General features: G+C 49.8%; 1 protein-coding gene across 2 annotated transcripts in view; it reads right to left on the minus strand.

Annotated features, from left to right (window-relative positions):
* Nucleotides 1-12130, minus strand: part of LOC135900396 (uncharacterized) — a 43479-nt gene extending 31349 nt beyond the window's left edge. The window contains exons 1-5 of one of the 2 annotated variants that reach the window (XM_065429887.1): nt 10349-12130; nt 7407-7899; nt 4992-5154; nt 3638-3740; nt 2478-2608 (exon numbers count right to left, since the gene is read on the minus strand). In XM_065429887.1, coding sequence (XP_065285959.1) covers nt 2478-2608; nt 3638-3740; nt 4992-5154; nt 7407-7899; nt 10349-11252 — 1794 coding nt within the window. In that variant the 5' untranslated portion in view covers nt 11253-12130. Of the gene's footprint in view, nt 1-2477; nt 2609-3637; nt 3801-4991; nt 5155-7406; nt 7900-10348 lie in introns of both variants that reach the window. The other variant, XM_065429886.1, reaches the window with a different exon arrangement.
* Between the last annotated feature and the right edge of the window lie 4304 nt (nt 12131-16434).

The following is a 16434-nucleotide window of genomic DNA, read 5'->3' on the forward strand; positions in this document are numbered from 1 at the left end:
GAAAGATTATTTATACATTAAGCTCGCCCCCACTAAGGACTTTAATATAAAATGTGCTGTAAAAGTGTATGAGAAATAATTGGGCTGTAATATATTTTAGTGCTCAATAGGTACTGTGAGTCTTTTAGCATGAGTCTTACAGCGAGAGTAAGCTTTGTAAGCCCGAAAGAAAAGTTAAAGAAAATGCGCGGCCACGTTTCCATTCAACTTCACCACTTACCTCTTACATCATAGACTATTGACACCGCTTGATCAGTGCTAACTCCTCGTTAATTGATAAGAAAGTTATACAGTGCTTTGAAAAGCATGCAAGCGCTCAAGCTGGCCGCTCATGGACACTTCCCTTGCGTAAAAAGGGTCGAAATATGCGAAAACGCCGTTGAAATTTCAATCGTGATGCTGGCGTCATCGGCTGCGCAAGTTGGGTGCGACATGCAAGAAGAAAAGCTCGCAATTCATTTTCTGCGCTAGCTATCATCCTTTTTCTCTTTTTATGCGAAGCATATTACGAGAGCTCAACCCAGCTCCTCAGGCGCGGCGGTGTCGCCTTGAAACCACGTGACACCGTGACGTCACGACAGAGGAGAAGTGGCTTTGGCTCAACTCTTGCAAGACGGGCTGGGTGGGAATCGAACCAGGGTCTCCGGAGTGTGGGACGGAGACGCTACCACTGAGCCACGAGTACGATGCTTCAAAGCGGTACAAAAGCGCCTCTAGTGAATGCGGTGTTGCCTTAGAAACGAGCTGTTTCTAAGGCGTGCGTCTCTTGCTCAGGCGCACATTTCGTTGCCGCGCCGAACGCTGCTTTGCTCGACGCTCACCGCGTCCAATGCGGGGCGCGTAGTCGCTGCCCTGTAGCCCATTGTCTTACACCCCTTGGCGGGTCGACGGGAACGCTGTCGCGTTCCACTCTTGAAGGCGAAGCAGTAATGCATGAGTAGTTTCTCCGTCTAGCCGAACCAAATATAACCAAGCAACAGCAGTTCACCAGGCCAAACAGTGGTTCAACAACTAAAATAAAGGCTAGTATGCTTCGCATCCTAGGCTTAACCTTACCTAAGCCACAGCCATTTTTTTTAACCAAGTGCGTTCTGCGGAAAATTGCGATGTGGAGGACAATTTTTCAAATCGTTGAAGTTGTCAACTAGAAAATAGTGAAAGGCAGTGCAAAAGCAACCTTGCAGCCTGACCTTGCCGAGCGTTCGACCTCACTGTAACTACCCCTGACGGAAATGCGGGTATCACGTGTCTGAACCAAGCATGATCTGTGAGGGATGCGGTATAGTGGGACACTCCGGCTTAATTAGGTCGAGAGGTCGAAATCGAGAACGCCGACCTCACTCGCAGGCTTTGTGGAAGGCACCTATACCTCACCTCACTTTCAGAGCTCGAGATCAAATTAGGTTTCAGAAAGACGTCGGGATACCGGAACCTCATGAAGCCAGATTTGTTTCTCCACGCTCGGCACCTATTCCTACGTACTGTCCTAGACAAAAGTTCAACTACGCCACTACGTGAATGAGCGTTGCTAAGCAGTGGTTGCGCCGCATTTCGTCCGTGAAACTCGAAGCGCAGTGTAGTTGGGGAAAGCAGTGAACGAACTGTGCTTCCTTCTGCGAAGCTTATGTGCCGAGATAAAGCAACGGGAGGCCACTTTTACTTTCTGCGAGTCGGTTGCACTCACGATAGAAGTAACTTCGTTTCTTCCGACCAAGTCTGCACTTTTATGCGCAGGTCCATGTGGGTTGCTCTCTGTCGCAACATTGGAATGGAGTATAGCAAGTTTTACATCAATGCACTGGCTCTCTCTCTCTCTCTTTGCGTATGTTGCATGCTGTTTGCTCAACTGCTCCATTCGCAATCTCCCGCGCACAGTTCCTCGCAGTCAATAGAGACTTTTAGCGTGTCCGGTATTCCGGCAAGTGCGGCCATTTGCCGGTATAGCGGGGGCGTAAACGTGAGCTGCCAAATTGGTGGCGCCAGCTGGTGGTGCAAAGCTCAACCACACAAACACAGAGCTAATTACTATATTCTGCTTAGCTGCTGGTGTAAATATTCGACAGTGGCGTAATCGTGTTCACAATTACGCCGCTGCCAAAAATTTGCACCACTAGCGAAGCAGGATATAGTTGGTTACTGCAGTTTTAGCTCTGTGTTTGTCTGGTTGAACTCAACGCTACCAGGCGCCTGCAGCGATCTAGCTACGCCCCCGCAAATCCGGTAATCCGCCCATACCACTCCCGTTTACCGGAATAGCGGACAGGCTAAAAGTCTCTAATGACGTCTTCTCCTACGCATGCAGGCATAAATCACCGCAATGTAATGACGTTAGCAGAAGGCGAGCTAGACTCGAGTTCGCGCCGCCACCGGAATGCGACTGAATAATTTCGCTCGCTACACGACGAGAGCAACCCGCCCGAACCCGCGCATAAACAGCGGAACTGCGGTCACCTCGGCGTGACTGTTTCGTGACTCACCCGTTGGTTGCCACCCTTCGTGGACTGTTGATGGCCTCGTTCATTGCTGCCTTGCTGGGGACCCATTGGCCGCTGTTGAGACGGCGTGGTCCACTGGGGAGGGACGGCGATAGGCGGCGCACCGCGTGGCCCTGAAACGAGCGAAGGTCGCCCGCGGTCACGTCGTGGAATGAAAGCTTAATCGAAAAAGAAAAACCCGTGACTCGAGTTCGTCTTTTCACTGACGTCTCGTTTGTGGACCCTACGTCTCCCAATTAATATCGTACTGCTCATTTATCACTTTTGAAACGCAGCAAGGCGGCACCGATTCGTCGAAAGTTCAACACAAGTGAGGACATGAGAGGATCACAAATTATGACGACTCAGACCGGTGCTGAAAGGCCGTCTAAGAGAATATTAAATGTGTAGAAATGTTCTCTATATGAAGCCGATGTAAAGTCGAGATAATATTTTTTAATATACATACGGTACACAAAAGAAGCTGCACAGGTAATCTAGCAACGTGAAGAAATGTAATGGAATGCGTTGTAGAAATAAAAACAATAACGTGTATTTGTAGGTGCCTTATAGTGAGCGACCAGAAGCAGGAAGATCTGCAATGAAATATGTCACACAAGGAATTGTGCCAGTCACGGTGCTATACCGCCATGACTGGCAGAATCTTTCGCGAAAATGCGTTTAGAACAATACAGCATGCTTCTGTTCGGCCACATTCGGGCGCTGTTAATGTCACGCTTACCTCTTGGGAGTCCGCATTCACAGATTTTTCAACTCACAAGCGCTTTTTGCCAACGGCCACCCGTCTTGGCTAATAAAACCTTCATCACCATTTGCTGGCACATGCCCTCACAAACAGTTTCAGTATAACAATTCTGTTGCGAATATACGGCCTTTGGTTTACAAGTTGATTATTATTATTATTATTATTATTATTATTATTATTATTATTATTATTATTATTATTATTATTATTAAACTATGGTTGAACTCAAGTTATGCCTATTACACGTAATAATGTGCTTCAAGTATTCCGCGATGCCTAGCGCGGAAAAGCATTATTGCATTCCGCTGTCTGTCGCAAGTTAGTATTCCATCTTTAACGCGATGGCCACGCCAGTCTATTCAATGAGCGATCACAGATGGGAACAACTCGTGCTTGCCGTAGCCGAGTAGGTCAGCAAGCGGGCCAATGGTTGTAGCGGAAGCACTTTGCTGCAGGCCATAGGGTGGGAACGGGCCCCCTAGCGGCGGTTGCTGCTGCATCTGCGTCGAGTACCACGAAGAGGCTATTTGTCCCGGAGCTGGTGGCACCACATACGTCGGCTGGAATCGCGAACGGCATTGCATTGCAAAATTAGAGAGAGAGAGAGAGACAGAGAGAGAGAGAGAGGGAGGGAGAGAGAGAGAGAGAGAGAGAGAGAGAGAGAGAGAGAGAGAGACTTCTCGACAGGGTAGAGGAAAGCCTGCTGACCACATCCTGTCTGGCGGAATCGGCAGACACCTTCAAGAGTGACCATGAAGCTAAAAAAAAAACTCTGTAAACTCCCTCCAAACTCTAAGCACGTCGAGTAAGGACGCTGAGCGCGAAAAAAGTCCGCTGCGCCTGCCACGTCTAGCGCTGCATGCTGTCTAAGCTGAACATTAGTGCTAAACAGAACTTCAGTGCTGTGAACTGTGTACGCGTACGGCCGCCACTGAGGGATGGAGTCTCGAACACACACTGTACAAAAGCCTGAAAGTGCCTGTGAAGAAGGCCAGACGCGGCCGCTCAACAGGCCGAGTGTAGGTACGTGTTAAAGAACCCCAGTTAGTCAAAATTTCTCGGGAGCGCCCACTGTGACGTGTCTAAAGGAGATCACGGTATTGGCGCTTAAAATAGCGAAATTTAATTAATTTTTCAGCAGGCCGAGTGGCTTGGAGGTCGACAGACAAGCGCGGCTCGCTTACGAGCGCGTAAATAAATATTGCGCACCGCCCAGCAGGGGCGGACCGACAGAGGTGTCGAACGAATTTCGTTGCTGCGCGCGAACGGAACGATATTGAAGTATTGGGTAAGGACATATTCAGTACTCTGGAAAGGAAGTATCAATACTCACGCTCTTTTTTGCTCTGCACTGACTGCATGCACGACGATGTTCCCAGAAAGCAGTACTCTACAGTGCGCGGAGTGCTCCTGCGCTCGAGATTCGAGAGATGCCGGCGCGGAAGAACAAGCGGGGCGTACGAGCACGGGGCGTGCGTACACCAAAGCCACCTAGATGGGACAAGGCCTGTGCACTCTGCTTATGACGTCATGCTACTAAGGTCGTCTGCCGTAGAATGTAATGGGAATGGTGCAGAGTACGCCGCGGTGATATTGACGTCACCGCTTTCGTCACACCGGGCTTCGCAATGGCACGTTAGGCCCCAGTTGCACGATGTCCTGAAGCAGAGTGCACAGGCCTTGTCGCCGCGGTCTCACGTATACGCGCGAGTTTATCTGAGAGGACACGATGCCGGCTAGACCAGTCGAACCTGCATGCCGGGGTTCCAAGGGTCCGCTGGCCGTTGGCTTGAAGATCCGTCAGGCGGCGCTGACGGCCATGGCTGCAGCGGACGTGACTGTGGCGTGTTCTGCCACCAGGCGTTGGGCCACGGGTATAAAGGACTCGGGAAATCTGGTGGCGAACCGTACGGTCTGCGTAAACCGAATATCATATTCCCTCGTTGAGTAAGTCCGTATTAATAATTCACTGCATAATTAACGGCAACGACGGGCGTTGCAATATAGCCGCCTCATTTCTGGTTGCCTCTATAGGTCGCGGCTACGTCGACCTTGTCTGAGCAGTTAGACACTACGCCCACCATCCATTTGTGCTGCTTGTTCCATGCGATCTATCGTTCTTACGCTACAGGAAACAAGCCTACCTGTATTGGTGGCCTATAAGGTGCAATAAGCCTCACTGACTCAATCCTGACTGTCTGAAATAAACATCAACTTGATTGCTGAGCGGTTACAGCTCTCTTTACGATATGTGGATATTGCAGTGTAATGTCCTTTTTGGCACACCTTTTTCATATGCCACATCGCTCATGCAACGAAACAAGATGCACGACATGTTGCCATATACAGCAGGTGAATATTGCAGCCGAACTGTTTCTGCATTGCCCCGTATTTTCGTTAACAAGGAGCGTGTCTCGCGCATGCACCGATTTTCAAATTGATGTGAACACACCGCGGTAGCGCACTGTCTATGGAGTTCTGCTTAGCCCGAGGTCTCGGGTTCGATTCCTAGCCATGGCAGCTGCATTTAAATGGAGGGAAAATGCAAAGACGCTCGTGTACTTTGATTTGGGTGCACGTTGAGGATAGGTTGCCAAAGTGTGGAGCCCTCCGTTACGGCATCATTCATAACCAACTGTGAACTTCTGGGACGTTAACCAGCACAAGTTAATTAATAATTCGAAAGCATTATATGGGTTATGAAGCGGAAAATTCGGTGGCGTGGCCGGAGATGGTACAAAAAGTCACGTGGTCCTAGTCAATCAACGGGAGGCGCGCGCCGTGTGGGCCGCTGGTTTTCTTGATGCACCACCAGATGGCGCGCACCTCCGGCATGTGAAAGCGGCGGCGCCGGCCATGCGGGGGAATGAAAAAAAAGATCCAGAAAGCTTGCCTTCGAACATAGCGTTCGCCACGAGTATTTCCCGGTAAAGATTACGGTTGCATAAGCTGCAGTTGCCGGGAAGCGGCAAATGTGGGGCCGGTTTATACAAAGCGCCGCGCACCGCGCTGCTGCCTGTCAGTGTGGCGAGTTCTGTCGTGTGGTCCGATGGATGAAGCTTCGACTTCGTCTTCTCAGTCAGTAGCTGCGCCCGGCTCCTTTGGACGTCCACGCAAATACTCGAATGAGGCCGAGCCGTCATCGGAGAGACGTCGCAACGCTTTCGCATTCATCCACGTGGGATACCTGAGGGCCCTTGAATTTTTTTAAAAATCAGGGTATCGAACAATAGCTGAATCAAAAACTGAAAAAAAAACGCTAGTTTCCTTGTTTCTCGAACCGAAACTGCACCGGGAGGTTACAATGTTTTCACTCCGGAGTGAAACTAAAATGAAGAAATGACGGCTTCCAGTTCAGGTTGGACAGCTTTTCTGGGGCTTTTAATCCACACCTTGCCTGCACTTGTGGCTCAAATATGCTATCTCAATTGTAAGTACGCACCATTTCCCAGTGATTTTTTTTTAAGTAGCAGCACCGTTACTACGGTTTTTATGGTACTGCGATAAGGGGCAGACTATAGGCATTGTGGTAACGCGACAGTATTTGAATAGCGTCCCACGCGCGGACTCGCCAAGCTGGGACGCACGCAAAGTACCTGAAGCAGTGGAGCACGTACACTTGTTGCTTGTATGACTGAAGGGCAGGTATTGATCTCCTTCAGATGTTGCGACCACACTCGCACCAATAATACGGATACCACCATGTGGTTTTTGTCGTTGTGTTAGACTGCAATATCTACTGGATCAGTCCAGGAAAACGGTTATCGCGGTTAATTCCCCAAAAAGCTAAAATCTTTTAATGGCGCGCTGGGCGTGCGGATGTAACGCGGTACGCAAGCGTTGACGGGAGAGGGAAAGAGAACAACGTTCGGTGGTGTGTAAGCGGCGGTCGCGCGTGTTGGATTGCGTGTATGCATATATATATAGTTGGAGACGCGGGATCGGCGATGCTGCAACGGTGGAACGGTAACAATATAACGACTGGACATGCAACGAATTTCTTTCCAACATGGTGCGACAAATGGGGATGTTAAGGCGAGGGAACCTAGCGCGTCTGAAGAAAATACCAACGTTATAGCATTAGAGGTAAGGGTTTCAGTAATGGGACAAAACGCGCGCGCTTACCGAGTCCAAAACTGAAAAAGGTCAACAGCGTATACACTCACGTAGGAAACGGCGGTGACCCTCCAGCGAGTATCGGCGAGTGCACGGGACACAGCGGGTGCGGAGGCATCGGCCGCGCAAACTGCGGGCCCTGCTGCTCGCCCAGCGCCGCACCTGCGGGTCTCCTCGTCTCCGCGTACCGGTAGTGGCGCACCGTCGACCGCGGTGGTGCCGCGCTTGTCGTGGCGGTGACGGCGAAGTGCACCGGGGCCCGCGCGGCAGATGATGCCGGTGCCGACGGGGCGGATGGCGCCGGTGCAGGCCCTGCGGACGGCGCCTTTGCTGGCGGACCACCGTCGATGGCCTGCGAGGTCGAAGGACGACGTCCGCCACCCCCCAGCAACTCGACCGCCTCCGACGTGGCGGTTTCTTCGACGCACACGGAAGTACGGCGCTTGTCACCGTCCTTGGTGGTCTTCTTGCGGTAGGTCCTCTTGATCACGCTCTTGCCGTTCAAGACCTTCGAGTCCTTCGATTCCTGGTCCTTCTTGTCTCCTGCGTGCGTTTAACGGGAAAAAACCGCTGCAGAGTTCCACTTTAGTCTTTAGATTTGTCCTGTTGCAGTGTCCTGTTGCTCTCCTTTCCTCTTTCCTTTTTGCTCCCCTCCTTCCTATCTTCTATTTCTGTGTTGCTGTCACCTCCCTTCAGAAGAGTAGGCAGGCGTTGTGCCCCTTCCGGTGGCAGTAGCCAGCCTGCTCCTCGCTTTCCCTTTCCTAATACTTGTGTATATGTGTATATGTGTTCAAAACAAATAATAATAATACCTGCTTGCGCTGAAAACTCACTATCGGACTCCCTGCGCTCTGTGTGCGCGCTATGTGATTGAAGACACAAAAAAAATGTGAAGAGAAAGGCACTAATGAAAACCCTGAGCTGTCAAGTGCTTTGCGCGAAATTTGCTTTTCGCTGCCGCATTTCAAGCACATGCGTTAAATGACCCGCACCCCGGCTCAATTCCTTCCCCACGCAATACACTGCACTTCAACGGTCACATCCTTTCGACGTTTACATTCGTTAGGCCTTATGCGTTGTGCAGTGGACACGAAACTTACTCCACGCAAGCTTCGGGCATCGATGCAGTTCCTCAACGCTATTTGGGCACGGCGATTTAACCCCACATAGCCTGAAGACGATTTCACATCAAATAAAATTAAAATACCTCATTCACATGTATCTCTGGCCATGATGAGTATATCGGTATGAAGAAAACAGGGAAATTATAATTGATTAAAAATTTGTTAGTATGGGAGTTAATTATTAATCCATTCAGCGAACTATCCACAACTGTGAGCTCCTTCCAGCATATTCAAAACGCTAGTATGGGCTCTACATTGGTTTTCCAGCGCTTCGATAAGAGTTCTCGGGTATCAAATTCAGTGCACTGAAAATGACACGTTGGGCTTTGTGGGGTTAAACACACTTCCGTCTGGTCTCTCGCACCATGACGGTGCTCTTTAGCTGCCTGGCGATTGGTATAATCCAATGCGAAGGAACCAGGTTAGACGTTCGACAAATGCATCGCTCTGGAGCTCGGCGCGAGTTGGACATCACCGCATTCGGTGTATACGACAGCTAGAGCCGCCTCATGCGGACGTCCGCGCGCTACACCTCTGCCCTCGAGTTTCGCTTCCTCGTTGCCTTAATGTGCATTACGTCAGCGTCACCGCGCGCGCCACTCACACCAAGATTATGGTGCTCATCGAGTCAAGAAAACTACCCTCGACCCCGATTTCCCAGCGTGAAGCATTTTCTCGTAGTTGTTTTTCTACTGAAGTACTATAGCGCCAAACAGACGACACAAGAAGAAGAGACACAGACGAGCACAGACGAGACACAGTAAGCGCTCGTCTGTGTCTCTTCTTCTTGTGTCGTCTGTTTGGCGCTATAGTACTTCAGTAATATGCACCAACTAGCCCAACAAAAAGTTCGGTTGTTTTTCCAGTCATGCAATGATAACCCCGTTAAGATACACGCGCAGAAAAATCCGCGCATCATACACTACACGCATGTCACGCAAAAAGAAAGGAAAGAAAGAAAAGAAAAACACAGGCAAAGGCCACTGACCCAAATTGCCTCAACCGCTTACGCATCATTCACTGCTGAAATAACGTCATGTTGAAGCCTTATATCCTCGCACTTGACATGAAGAGACATCCAAATACGAAGATACCAAAAAAAAATTGTACAAGTTTTGCTTTACGGAAATACGAAAGGATAATAATAATAATATTTGGGGTTTTACGTGCCAAAACCACTTTCTGATTATGAGGCACGCCGTAGTGGAGGACTCCGGAAATTTTGACCACCTGGGGTTCTTTAACGTGCACCTAAATCTAAGCACACGGGTGTTTTCGCATTTCGCCCCCATCGAAATGCGGCCGCCGTGGCCGGGATTCGATCCCGCGACCTCGTGCTCAGCAGCCCAACACCATAGCCACTGAGCAACCACGGCGGGTAAATACGAAAGGAAATGGGTACTGAAGAGAATGATCAGTCCTTCTTGCAAAAACACGTTTTAGACGCATATCGAGGCGATGAGATCATACTAATGGCACTCGAGTCAATAGCAAAGTGGGCGACAAGGACGCAGTCTATCTACCATATTTTGAGTGGGGAATCGGATTGCAAGAACGGAAGTTGCAGCAACGATAACGAAGCTTGGGGCCACAAAACTATAGGCGCAACTTCTCACATGCAGTTCAGCAGGGATCTTGGGCAACACATAAAGAAAACAGAAATTGAATGCGGCACTTCATTGATTGGCCGCATTCTTTCCCTTTTGTGCAAGTTATGCTGAATACTTAGGGCATATTAGGGTACTATAGCGCAAATTGAGAAGAGAGTCCGACATCGTGAACGTATTCAGTTTATTTATCAAACGGATTGGCGAATCGTACGAAAGAAACCGTTTCATAATAGCTGCGATAAACATGCTTTCACTCACGCGCCACTGAGCTTGTCGCCGCGGCGCCTTCGCCCTCTCCTGGCACCGCAGGCGTCTCGGCAGCCTTTTGAACTGTGCAGTAGTTCACTCTGTAGTCGCCGTAGGCTGCGCAGGGAGCGAAGTCAAAGTTGCCCTCGTGGACGTTCTTCTCGCATAGACTGCACACCGGAGACGGGTAGGCTTGCACGGGCTCCAGAGGAGACACCGTTCCGGCCGATTTGTCTTCGTCAGTCCGGCGGTCCTTTTCGTCTCGGTGTCGTCGTCCATCGGCCTTGCCCGTCTTCTTGATCTTCGTCTTACCAGACTTGGCGCCATCGCCGACATCTTTGTCTCCGCCCTTGGGGCTTCGCGGGCCGGCGCGCTTCTTGGAGGCGGCTCCCTTACCGCCCTTTGGCGCCCCTATAGATCCATGTCGGCTGCTTCGCCGACTGCCACGACGTTTGTTGCCTTCCGAGCCCAGCTTTACAGACGGTGAGGACGTCGACGTCGAGCTGTCTGAGGAGCTGCGGTAGTTCTTGCTGTGCCGACGCCGGCGCGTCTTCATAGCAGAGCCGATCAAACCAGCGGACGAGCGCCTGCGCTTCACCTTCTCGATGATGCGGTCCGCGTCCCTCGTGATGGCATCCACGTCGAAAGGGGTGAGCGCTGTCAGCGCCTCCGGCTCGAACAGCTTCTCGCCCTTGATCATGCGGTCGATCATGTCGTAGTCGCTCTTGTTCTCCAAGTTCACGCCGCGAAAGAGCTTCTCGACGACCGGGTCCTCCACGACTGGCGGTGACCCCATGGAATCATCGGCGAAGCCTTCCTCCTCGATGCAACAGAAGCTCCCGATTGCGGCCGACCAGGGGCTACAGCGCCGATCAGCGCCACGGAGAGACGGCAATGAAGCACTGCGACGGGCCATTGTCTACTGTTGCCGAGCAGGTTCGTGAGAAAGTGGGCCCGACGCTTTCCTCTTCGAGCTCCTTGGGCGTACGCCGTAGTGGTCTCGCGGACAAGGCAGATCGCAGCTCGGACGCTTCTTGACAGCCGGTACGAAGAGGAATCGAGCGATCCTTCGCCGATGCTCGAGCACGCTCGCGATATGCAAGGGGCATGCGCGCGCGGGCAGCAGTCAGCTTCGGCTTCTTTTCCAGAACGCCACCGTCACGTTTTTGGTACCTTAATGAATATGAATTTTTGAAAAACAGTGGGGCAAGAAAGCTAGTTTGCCGCAAAGAAATATTTCCATTTCTTCATTTTTTTCCTTTCTTGCTGTTTTTTTTTCTACCGCCCGCTTCTTGGCTTACGTTACCCGTAGTTTGCACGTGTCGTTGTTGCACGAAAACAACGGTCCCTTTGTGAAACAGGGAAAGAACACAATCATTTTGTTTAACGCTTTGTCGAATACTTCACAGGCTCTCATATATTTCCGTGGAAGCTGTAGAGTAAGAATGAAATTTATGAAATTTGGTCGCAGCCGCAGAATCGCGTACTTAGTAGCTGTCCCGTCTAGCCAAAGTGGGTAAAAGCACAATTTACGTTTATCGTACCATCGCCATTACGTAGGTTTTGCTGTAGCAGCACTTAGTAAGTAGAAACGGAACGTGCATATATCAGGGCCTGCCTGTTAGGCCATTGTCCTCGCGCCGCCTTGTCGTCGCTGTGTTGTAGTCGTAACGTGATCTCTTCATCATGATATGATATGATATGATATGTTTATTCTGACAATCATGCACAAGTTTTCTCGCCGGACGGTGGTCAAAAGGCAAATAAAGGCCTCAAAAAGCGCCGACTACTCAGAAGTCCGACCAGCCTTCCGAACGCTATGTATATATATATATATATATATATATATATATATATATATATATATATATATATATATATATATATATATATATATATATATATATATATATATATATATATATATATACATTTGATAACAGTTGCACTTGAAGAAACTTTCTGTGACCTCAAGAATGGTTCACTGAAGAGCGGTGTTATATGAGTGTCTGCAAGACCTCGTAGTAGGAGACAGTTCAATTACACAGCCTTAAGCCTTCTCGCACCACCAAGAATCTGGCGTCTCTCGGTGATGTAATCTTCCTTCGTGTATTTGTCGTATACTTTGTAATCACCAATACTGCTTCGCCTTTCCGGAGAACTTGCAGGCTCTCTCTTTCTCTCTTTCCTTTCCTTTCTTTTTTTTTTTACTCTGAGTCCAAGTATAAGCGCTGCTGCGCATGACTGATCTGATTCTGATTTCGAGTGAATCGGGCTTGGCCTCACTTCGGTTACCGAGTGAGTTAAACACGGTGTCCCAAATATCATGCACTACGTCTTTAAAAAGATCAAATGCGTTACTCGAAGAAAACCTAGTGCCTATCGTTTCCAGTACAGCGGAGTAGCCACCAGTAATTTCTTCGTTACTGAGATTTATTTAGGTAATTGTTAATAATTACCTAACTCGAGAAGTACTATCCTAGTTATCAAAGTGTTAATGAGGCATTTGTAGGCATACCCCCAAATGACATCTAACTGTGGAGTTTTCACGACCCACTAAAATAGCGTAATAATTTTTTTTCCGGCTGGTAAGAAAACCCCATGAAATTTGTAATGTTGAATTCCTATCTGGTAATTTCAAGCCAATATGGCAGTCCCTGCAGTCAAACGTTAGCCTGCTCATGCACCGGTTCTAATTCCGTGCCGGAAAAGAAAGCCCTGGTGTTGTCCTCGTATGATGCTAAATGTGGTGTGTGGCACATTTACGATGACACTTAGATAAATAAGAAAAACGAAGTGGCCCAAGAACTGACTCCAGAGGAACGCCACACGTTATATGGCCCATTCTAAATTTGAAATCGTTAATGACAGTGTACTGAACGCAATTTTCAGAGTACCTTATAACCAGATTTAAAGCGGCACCTCTAATCCCACGTTAATACAATTTTTCTAATATATCACGCTTTACCGACTCAAATGCGCTAGAGAAATAAAGGAGCAAGCCTAAAGTGAATAATTTGGGCTCAAACGTATCAAGGATTTTATCTTCTGTTTCCAATAAGGTCGTTTCAGTATATTTTTGTTTTTGAAAGCCATACGGGTGCTTTGTTATGGCGTTGGTCTCTTGAAAAAACTTGGAAAACCGAGAATCAATGGCCTGCTGAAAAACTTTTGAGCATATCGCAAAACTGAGATTGGCTGGTAATTTCTAAGGACGCTTTTGTCCCTTTCTTTAAAAATTGCTGTCATCCTTGCGATCTTTAGTCGATCGGGAAACGTTCCAGATGCTAAGAATTAAGTTTAACATGTGATAGTGCCCTACGATCGATACGTAAAATCGCTTTTATAGGTTGATCCTTTATTTCATCTATACCACATGCGCAACCATTATTTATTTTGTTTTCTTCGCCCTGACCTGTGACGAAGAAAAAAAGTCCGCCTGCCAATGGCTCCCTCTTTAAGAAGCTTCGGCCAGATGCTGCAAACCGCACATGAAAACCAAAAATAAAGAAGTCACCGCCCGAGCATTCCGTACAGATGGTTAACCAGTGAATCTGAAACGTGCGACCTCGGCGTTTATCACTGGGTTAATCCCGATGGTTCAATAAATGACGGCTCGGTAGGCTGCCGGATCCTCGGTACGCAGTTGCTGCTTGCGCTCGGCTGCACGAGCCTGTTCTTGTGCCTGGGATGCAGCATCGGCACCGCGTAGACGAGCTCCTTCCCGGTTCTGCTACACAGCGTTCCTCATCGAAAGCTGCCTGCTCCTCGGGAGTACGTAACGCGTGGCCTGCTCCTTTCAGAGTCGGCGATGATAGTGATCTAAAGAAAAGAAAGACGCTTGATTCAGCAACCCATGAGGGAGAACGGCGAAGCGTCGTCAGGCGATAGGGAGCGGGAAGTGAAAGATGATAAAGAAAGAGGGAGGATGTGGCCTAATAGACTCCGCAATGCGCGACAATCGGCAGTCAGTAAAGTGGCCAGCGTTGTAGTGGGCGCTTACAGGGTGTCTATTCCCAGTGGAATTGACACACTCCAGCAGGCTTCGCAGCGCAGGAGCCGGGGATGCACCGGGAACAGCAGGTCAGTCTCTGTGGCCGCTGGAAGGCCGTGGCGTCTGTAAGTCTTGATCATATGGGGCGTTCCTGTGCCAAGGATGGGCAGGCACAGAGAGTTTCGGGGTCCCCGCACCTCTTGCAGGCAGGTGATGTGGCGCCGCCCTTGGCGTACAGCCTGCCCGCGGTCCAGGTGCAGCCAGTCCGCAAGCGCCGGACCGTGCAACGGTCTCTTCTGGAGAGACCGTTCTCTGGAAGCGGCTTGGGGGCCGTGCCACTAGCCACACGGAGGTGCGGGCGAATGGAGGTGAGCAGGCACCGTAGCCGATATGTCGTGTAGTCCGAAGCCGCTACCGGGACTACATCATGGTGGGTAGCTTAGGCGTAGGTATCCGCCTCTTTGTTACCGGCTACTCCGACATGTGAGGGCAGATGTGGAAGGATATTGCGATTCCGGCGGTGGCTAGAGCCGTTAACTTTCGGAGTCGGAGAGAAACTGTTGTGCACGCGCTCGGCTGTGACGAAGAGCAACGACGTAACTACTGGCGCAGCCAATCGCGCGCCGGTCTGTACGTTTTTTTTTTCGCGCATGCGCATGGGGTTGCGCCGGAGGAGTTTTCGGCGTACAGGCGATGGACGGTCGAGTCGGCTACCTGTATACAGCTGCGCTGTAAAAATTCCTATAGGAACTATCTCAGGATGACTGCCGACGTTAATGCGATTAGCATAGAAACAATATATATCAACACACCGTATCGCATCTGCCAAAACGCGTCGTATAGAAAGCGTGCACTGCAGCCGAGCTCCTCTTTCGCGCTTCTCTCTGGACACGCTGCGCCCTCTAGCATCGCCGCCGCGAAGTCCGCGCATGACGCGTGCCGGTACATATAGTCAGACAAGATTGTCTGAATATTATCACGTACCTTTCAGGCTTGTCATCTGTGCTGGTGACGTTCGAATGAAGAGTGTTGTCGCTCGTAAAAACTCGCGCGCAAACCTACCGCGATGCGAGCATCCTACCCACGATGGGCCCATCGTATCAGGCAGGACAACTAGCGCTGTCTCTCGCGATAGTTGAGCGCGTGTCCCTTGACAGCCTGTACATACTGCCCACACATAGGAGATGCTCTCTTTTTTTATTGATCACCACCAGTGCTCACACACGATGATTTTGTTGGGCTGATTGCTTTTTGATCATGCGGGGCACGAGTCCGCCTCAGTAAATGTTTGTCTCGCCTCGAGCTCGTCTTCTGAGTTACCGGTGTCTAGCATCCCTCGTGGCACTAGATATGACGCGGGTTCTATTCTGCCCAACGGCGAAAAATTTTTAAGGATATTCCTGCCATTGAAGATCAGCACATGCCCGGGGGCACATGCCGAGTAGGCCAAATTTTTTACAAAGAGGTCAATTGAAGAAACGCACATAACCGGTCGCACATACGCAGTGACCCAAGTTGGCGTCAAGGAGGTTCATGGAACGAATTCACATAACCACATACGCACATACGCAGTGACCCAAGTTGGTGCAAAAGAGGTTTATTGAAGAGTGGCACATTCCCAATGACGCATATACCCATACCCATGGTGGGGCTTTTGCCTCCGAGTCCGTGGTGGCGGGCGTAAGCACAAAGTTAGGCCGTTGGGAATTATCGACGGCGAGCGCGGCAGCCTGTTGAGGACACAACATTGTTGCGATGTTATCATTCCCACGCATGACATGTTTCGAGGGCAGTTCGCCGAAACCATCAGCTAGAGCTACCGTCGGTGAACACTAAGGAGGCGTCGGGAAACGTGAGTGAATCCCCCCCTAAATGTATACCCACATCAATTTTGCCTGGTTATTTCTACATTTTGTAACATTTGCGATTATTAGTGTCAATCGATCAATACCTACTAATGTCTTTCTTTCTTCTACGTGACGAGGAAGCCTTGCAGATCCCACAGCAACATGTCATGTTCTGCTCTATTTCGCGGCTTCCGTACTGGTTCTCACTAACACGGTTACCTGCACCGCCATGAAAAAGTTCATTTGCGCATCCCACT

This window comes from Dermacentor albipictus, chromosome 1, assembly GCF_038994185.2.
Source record: "Dermacentor albipictus isolate Rhodes 1998 colony chromosome 1, USDA_Dalb.pri_finalv2, whole genome shotgun sequence".
NCBI lineage: Eukaryota > Metazoa > Arthropoda > Arachnida > Ixodida > Ixodidae > Dermacentor > Dermacentor albipictus.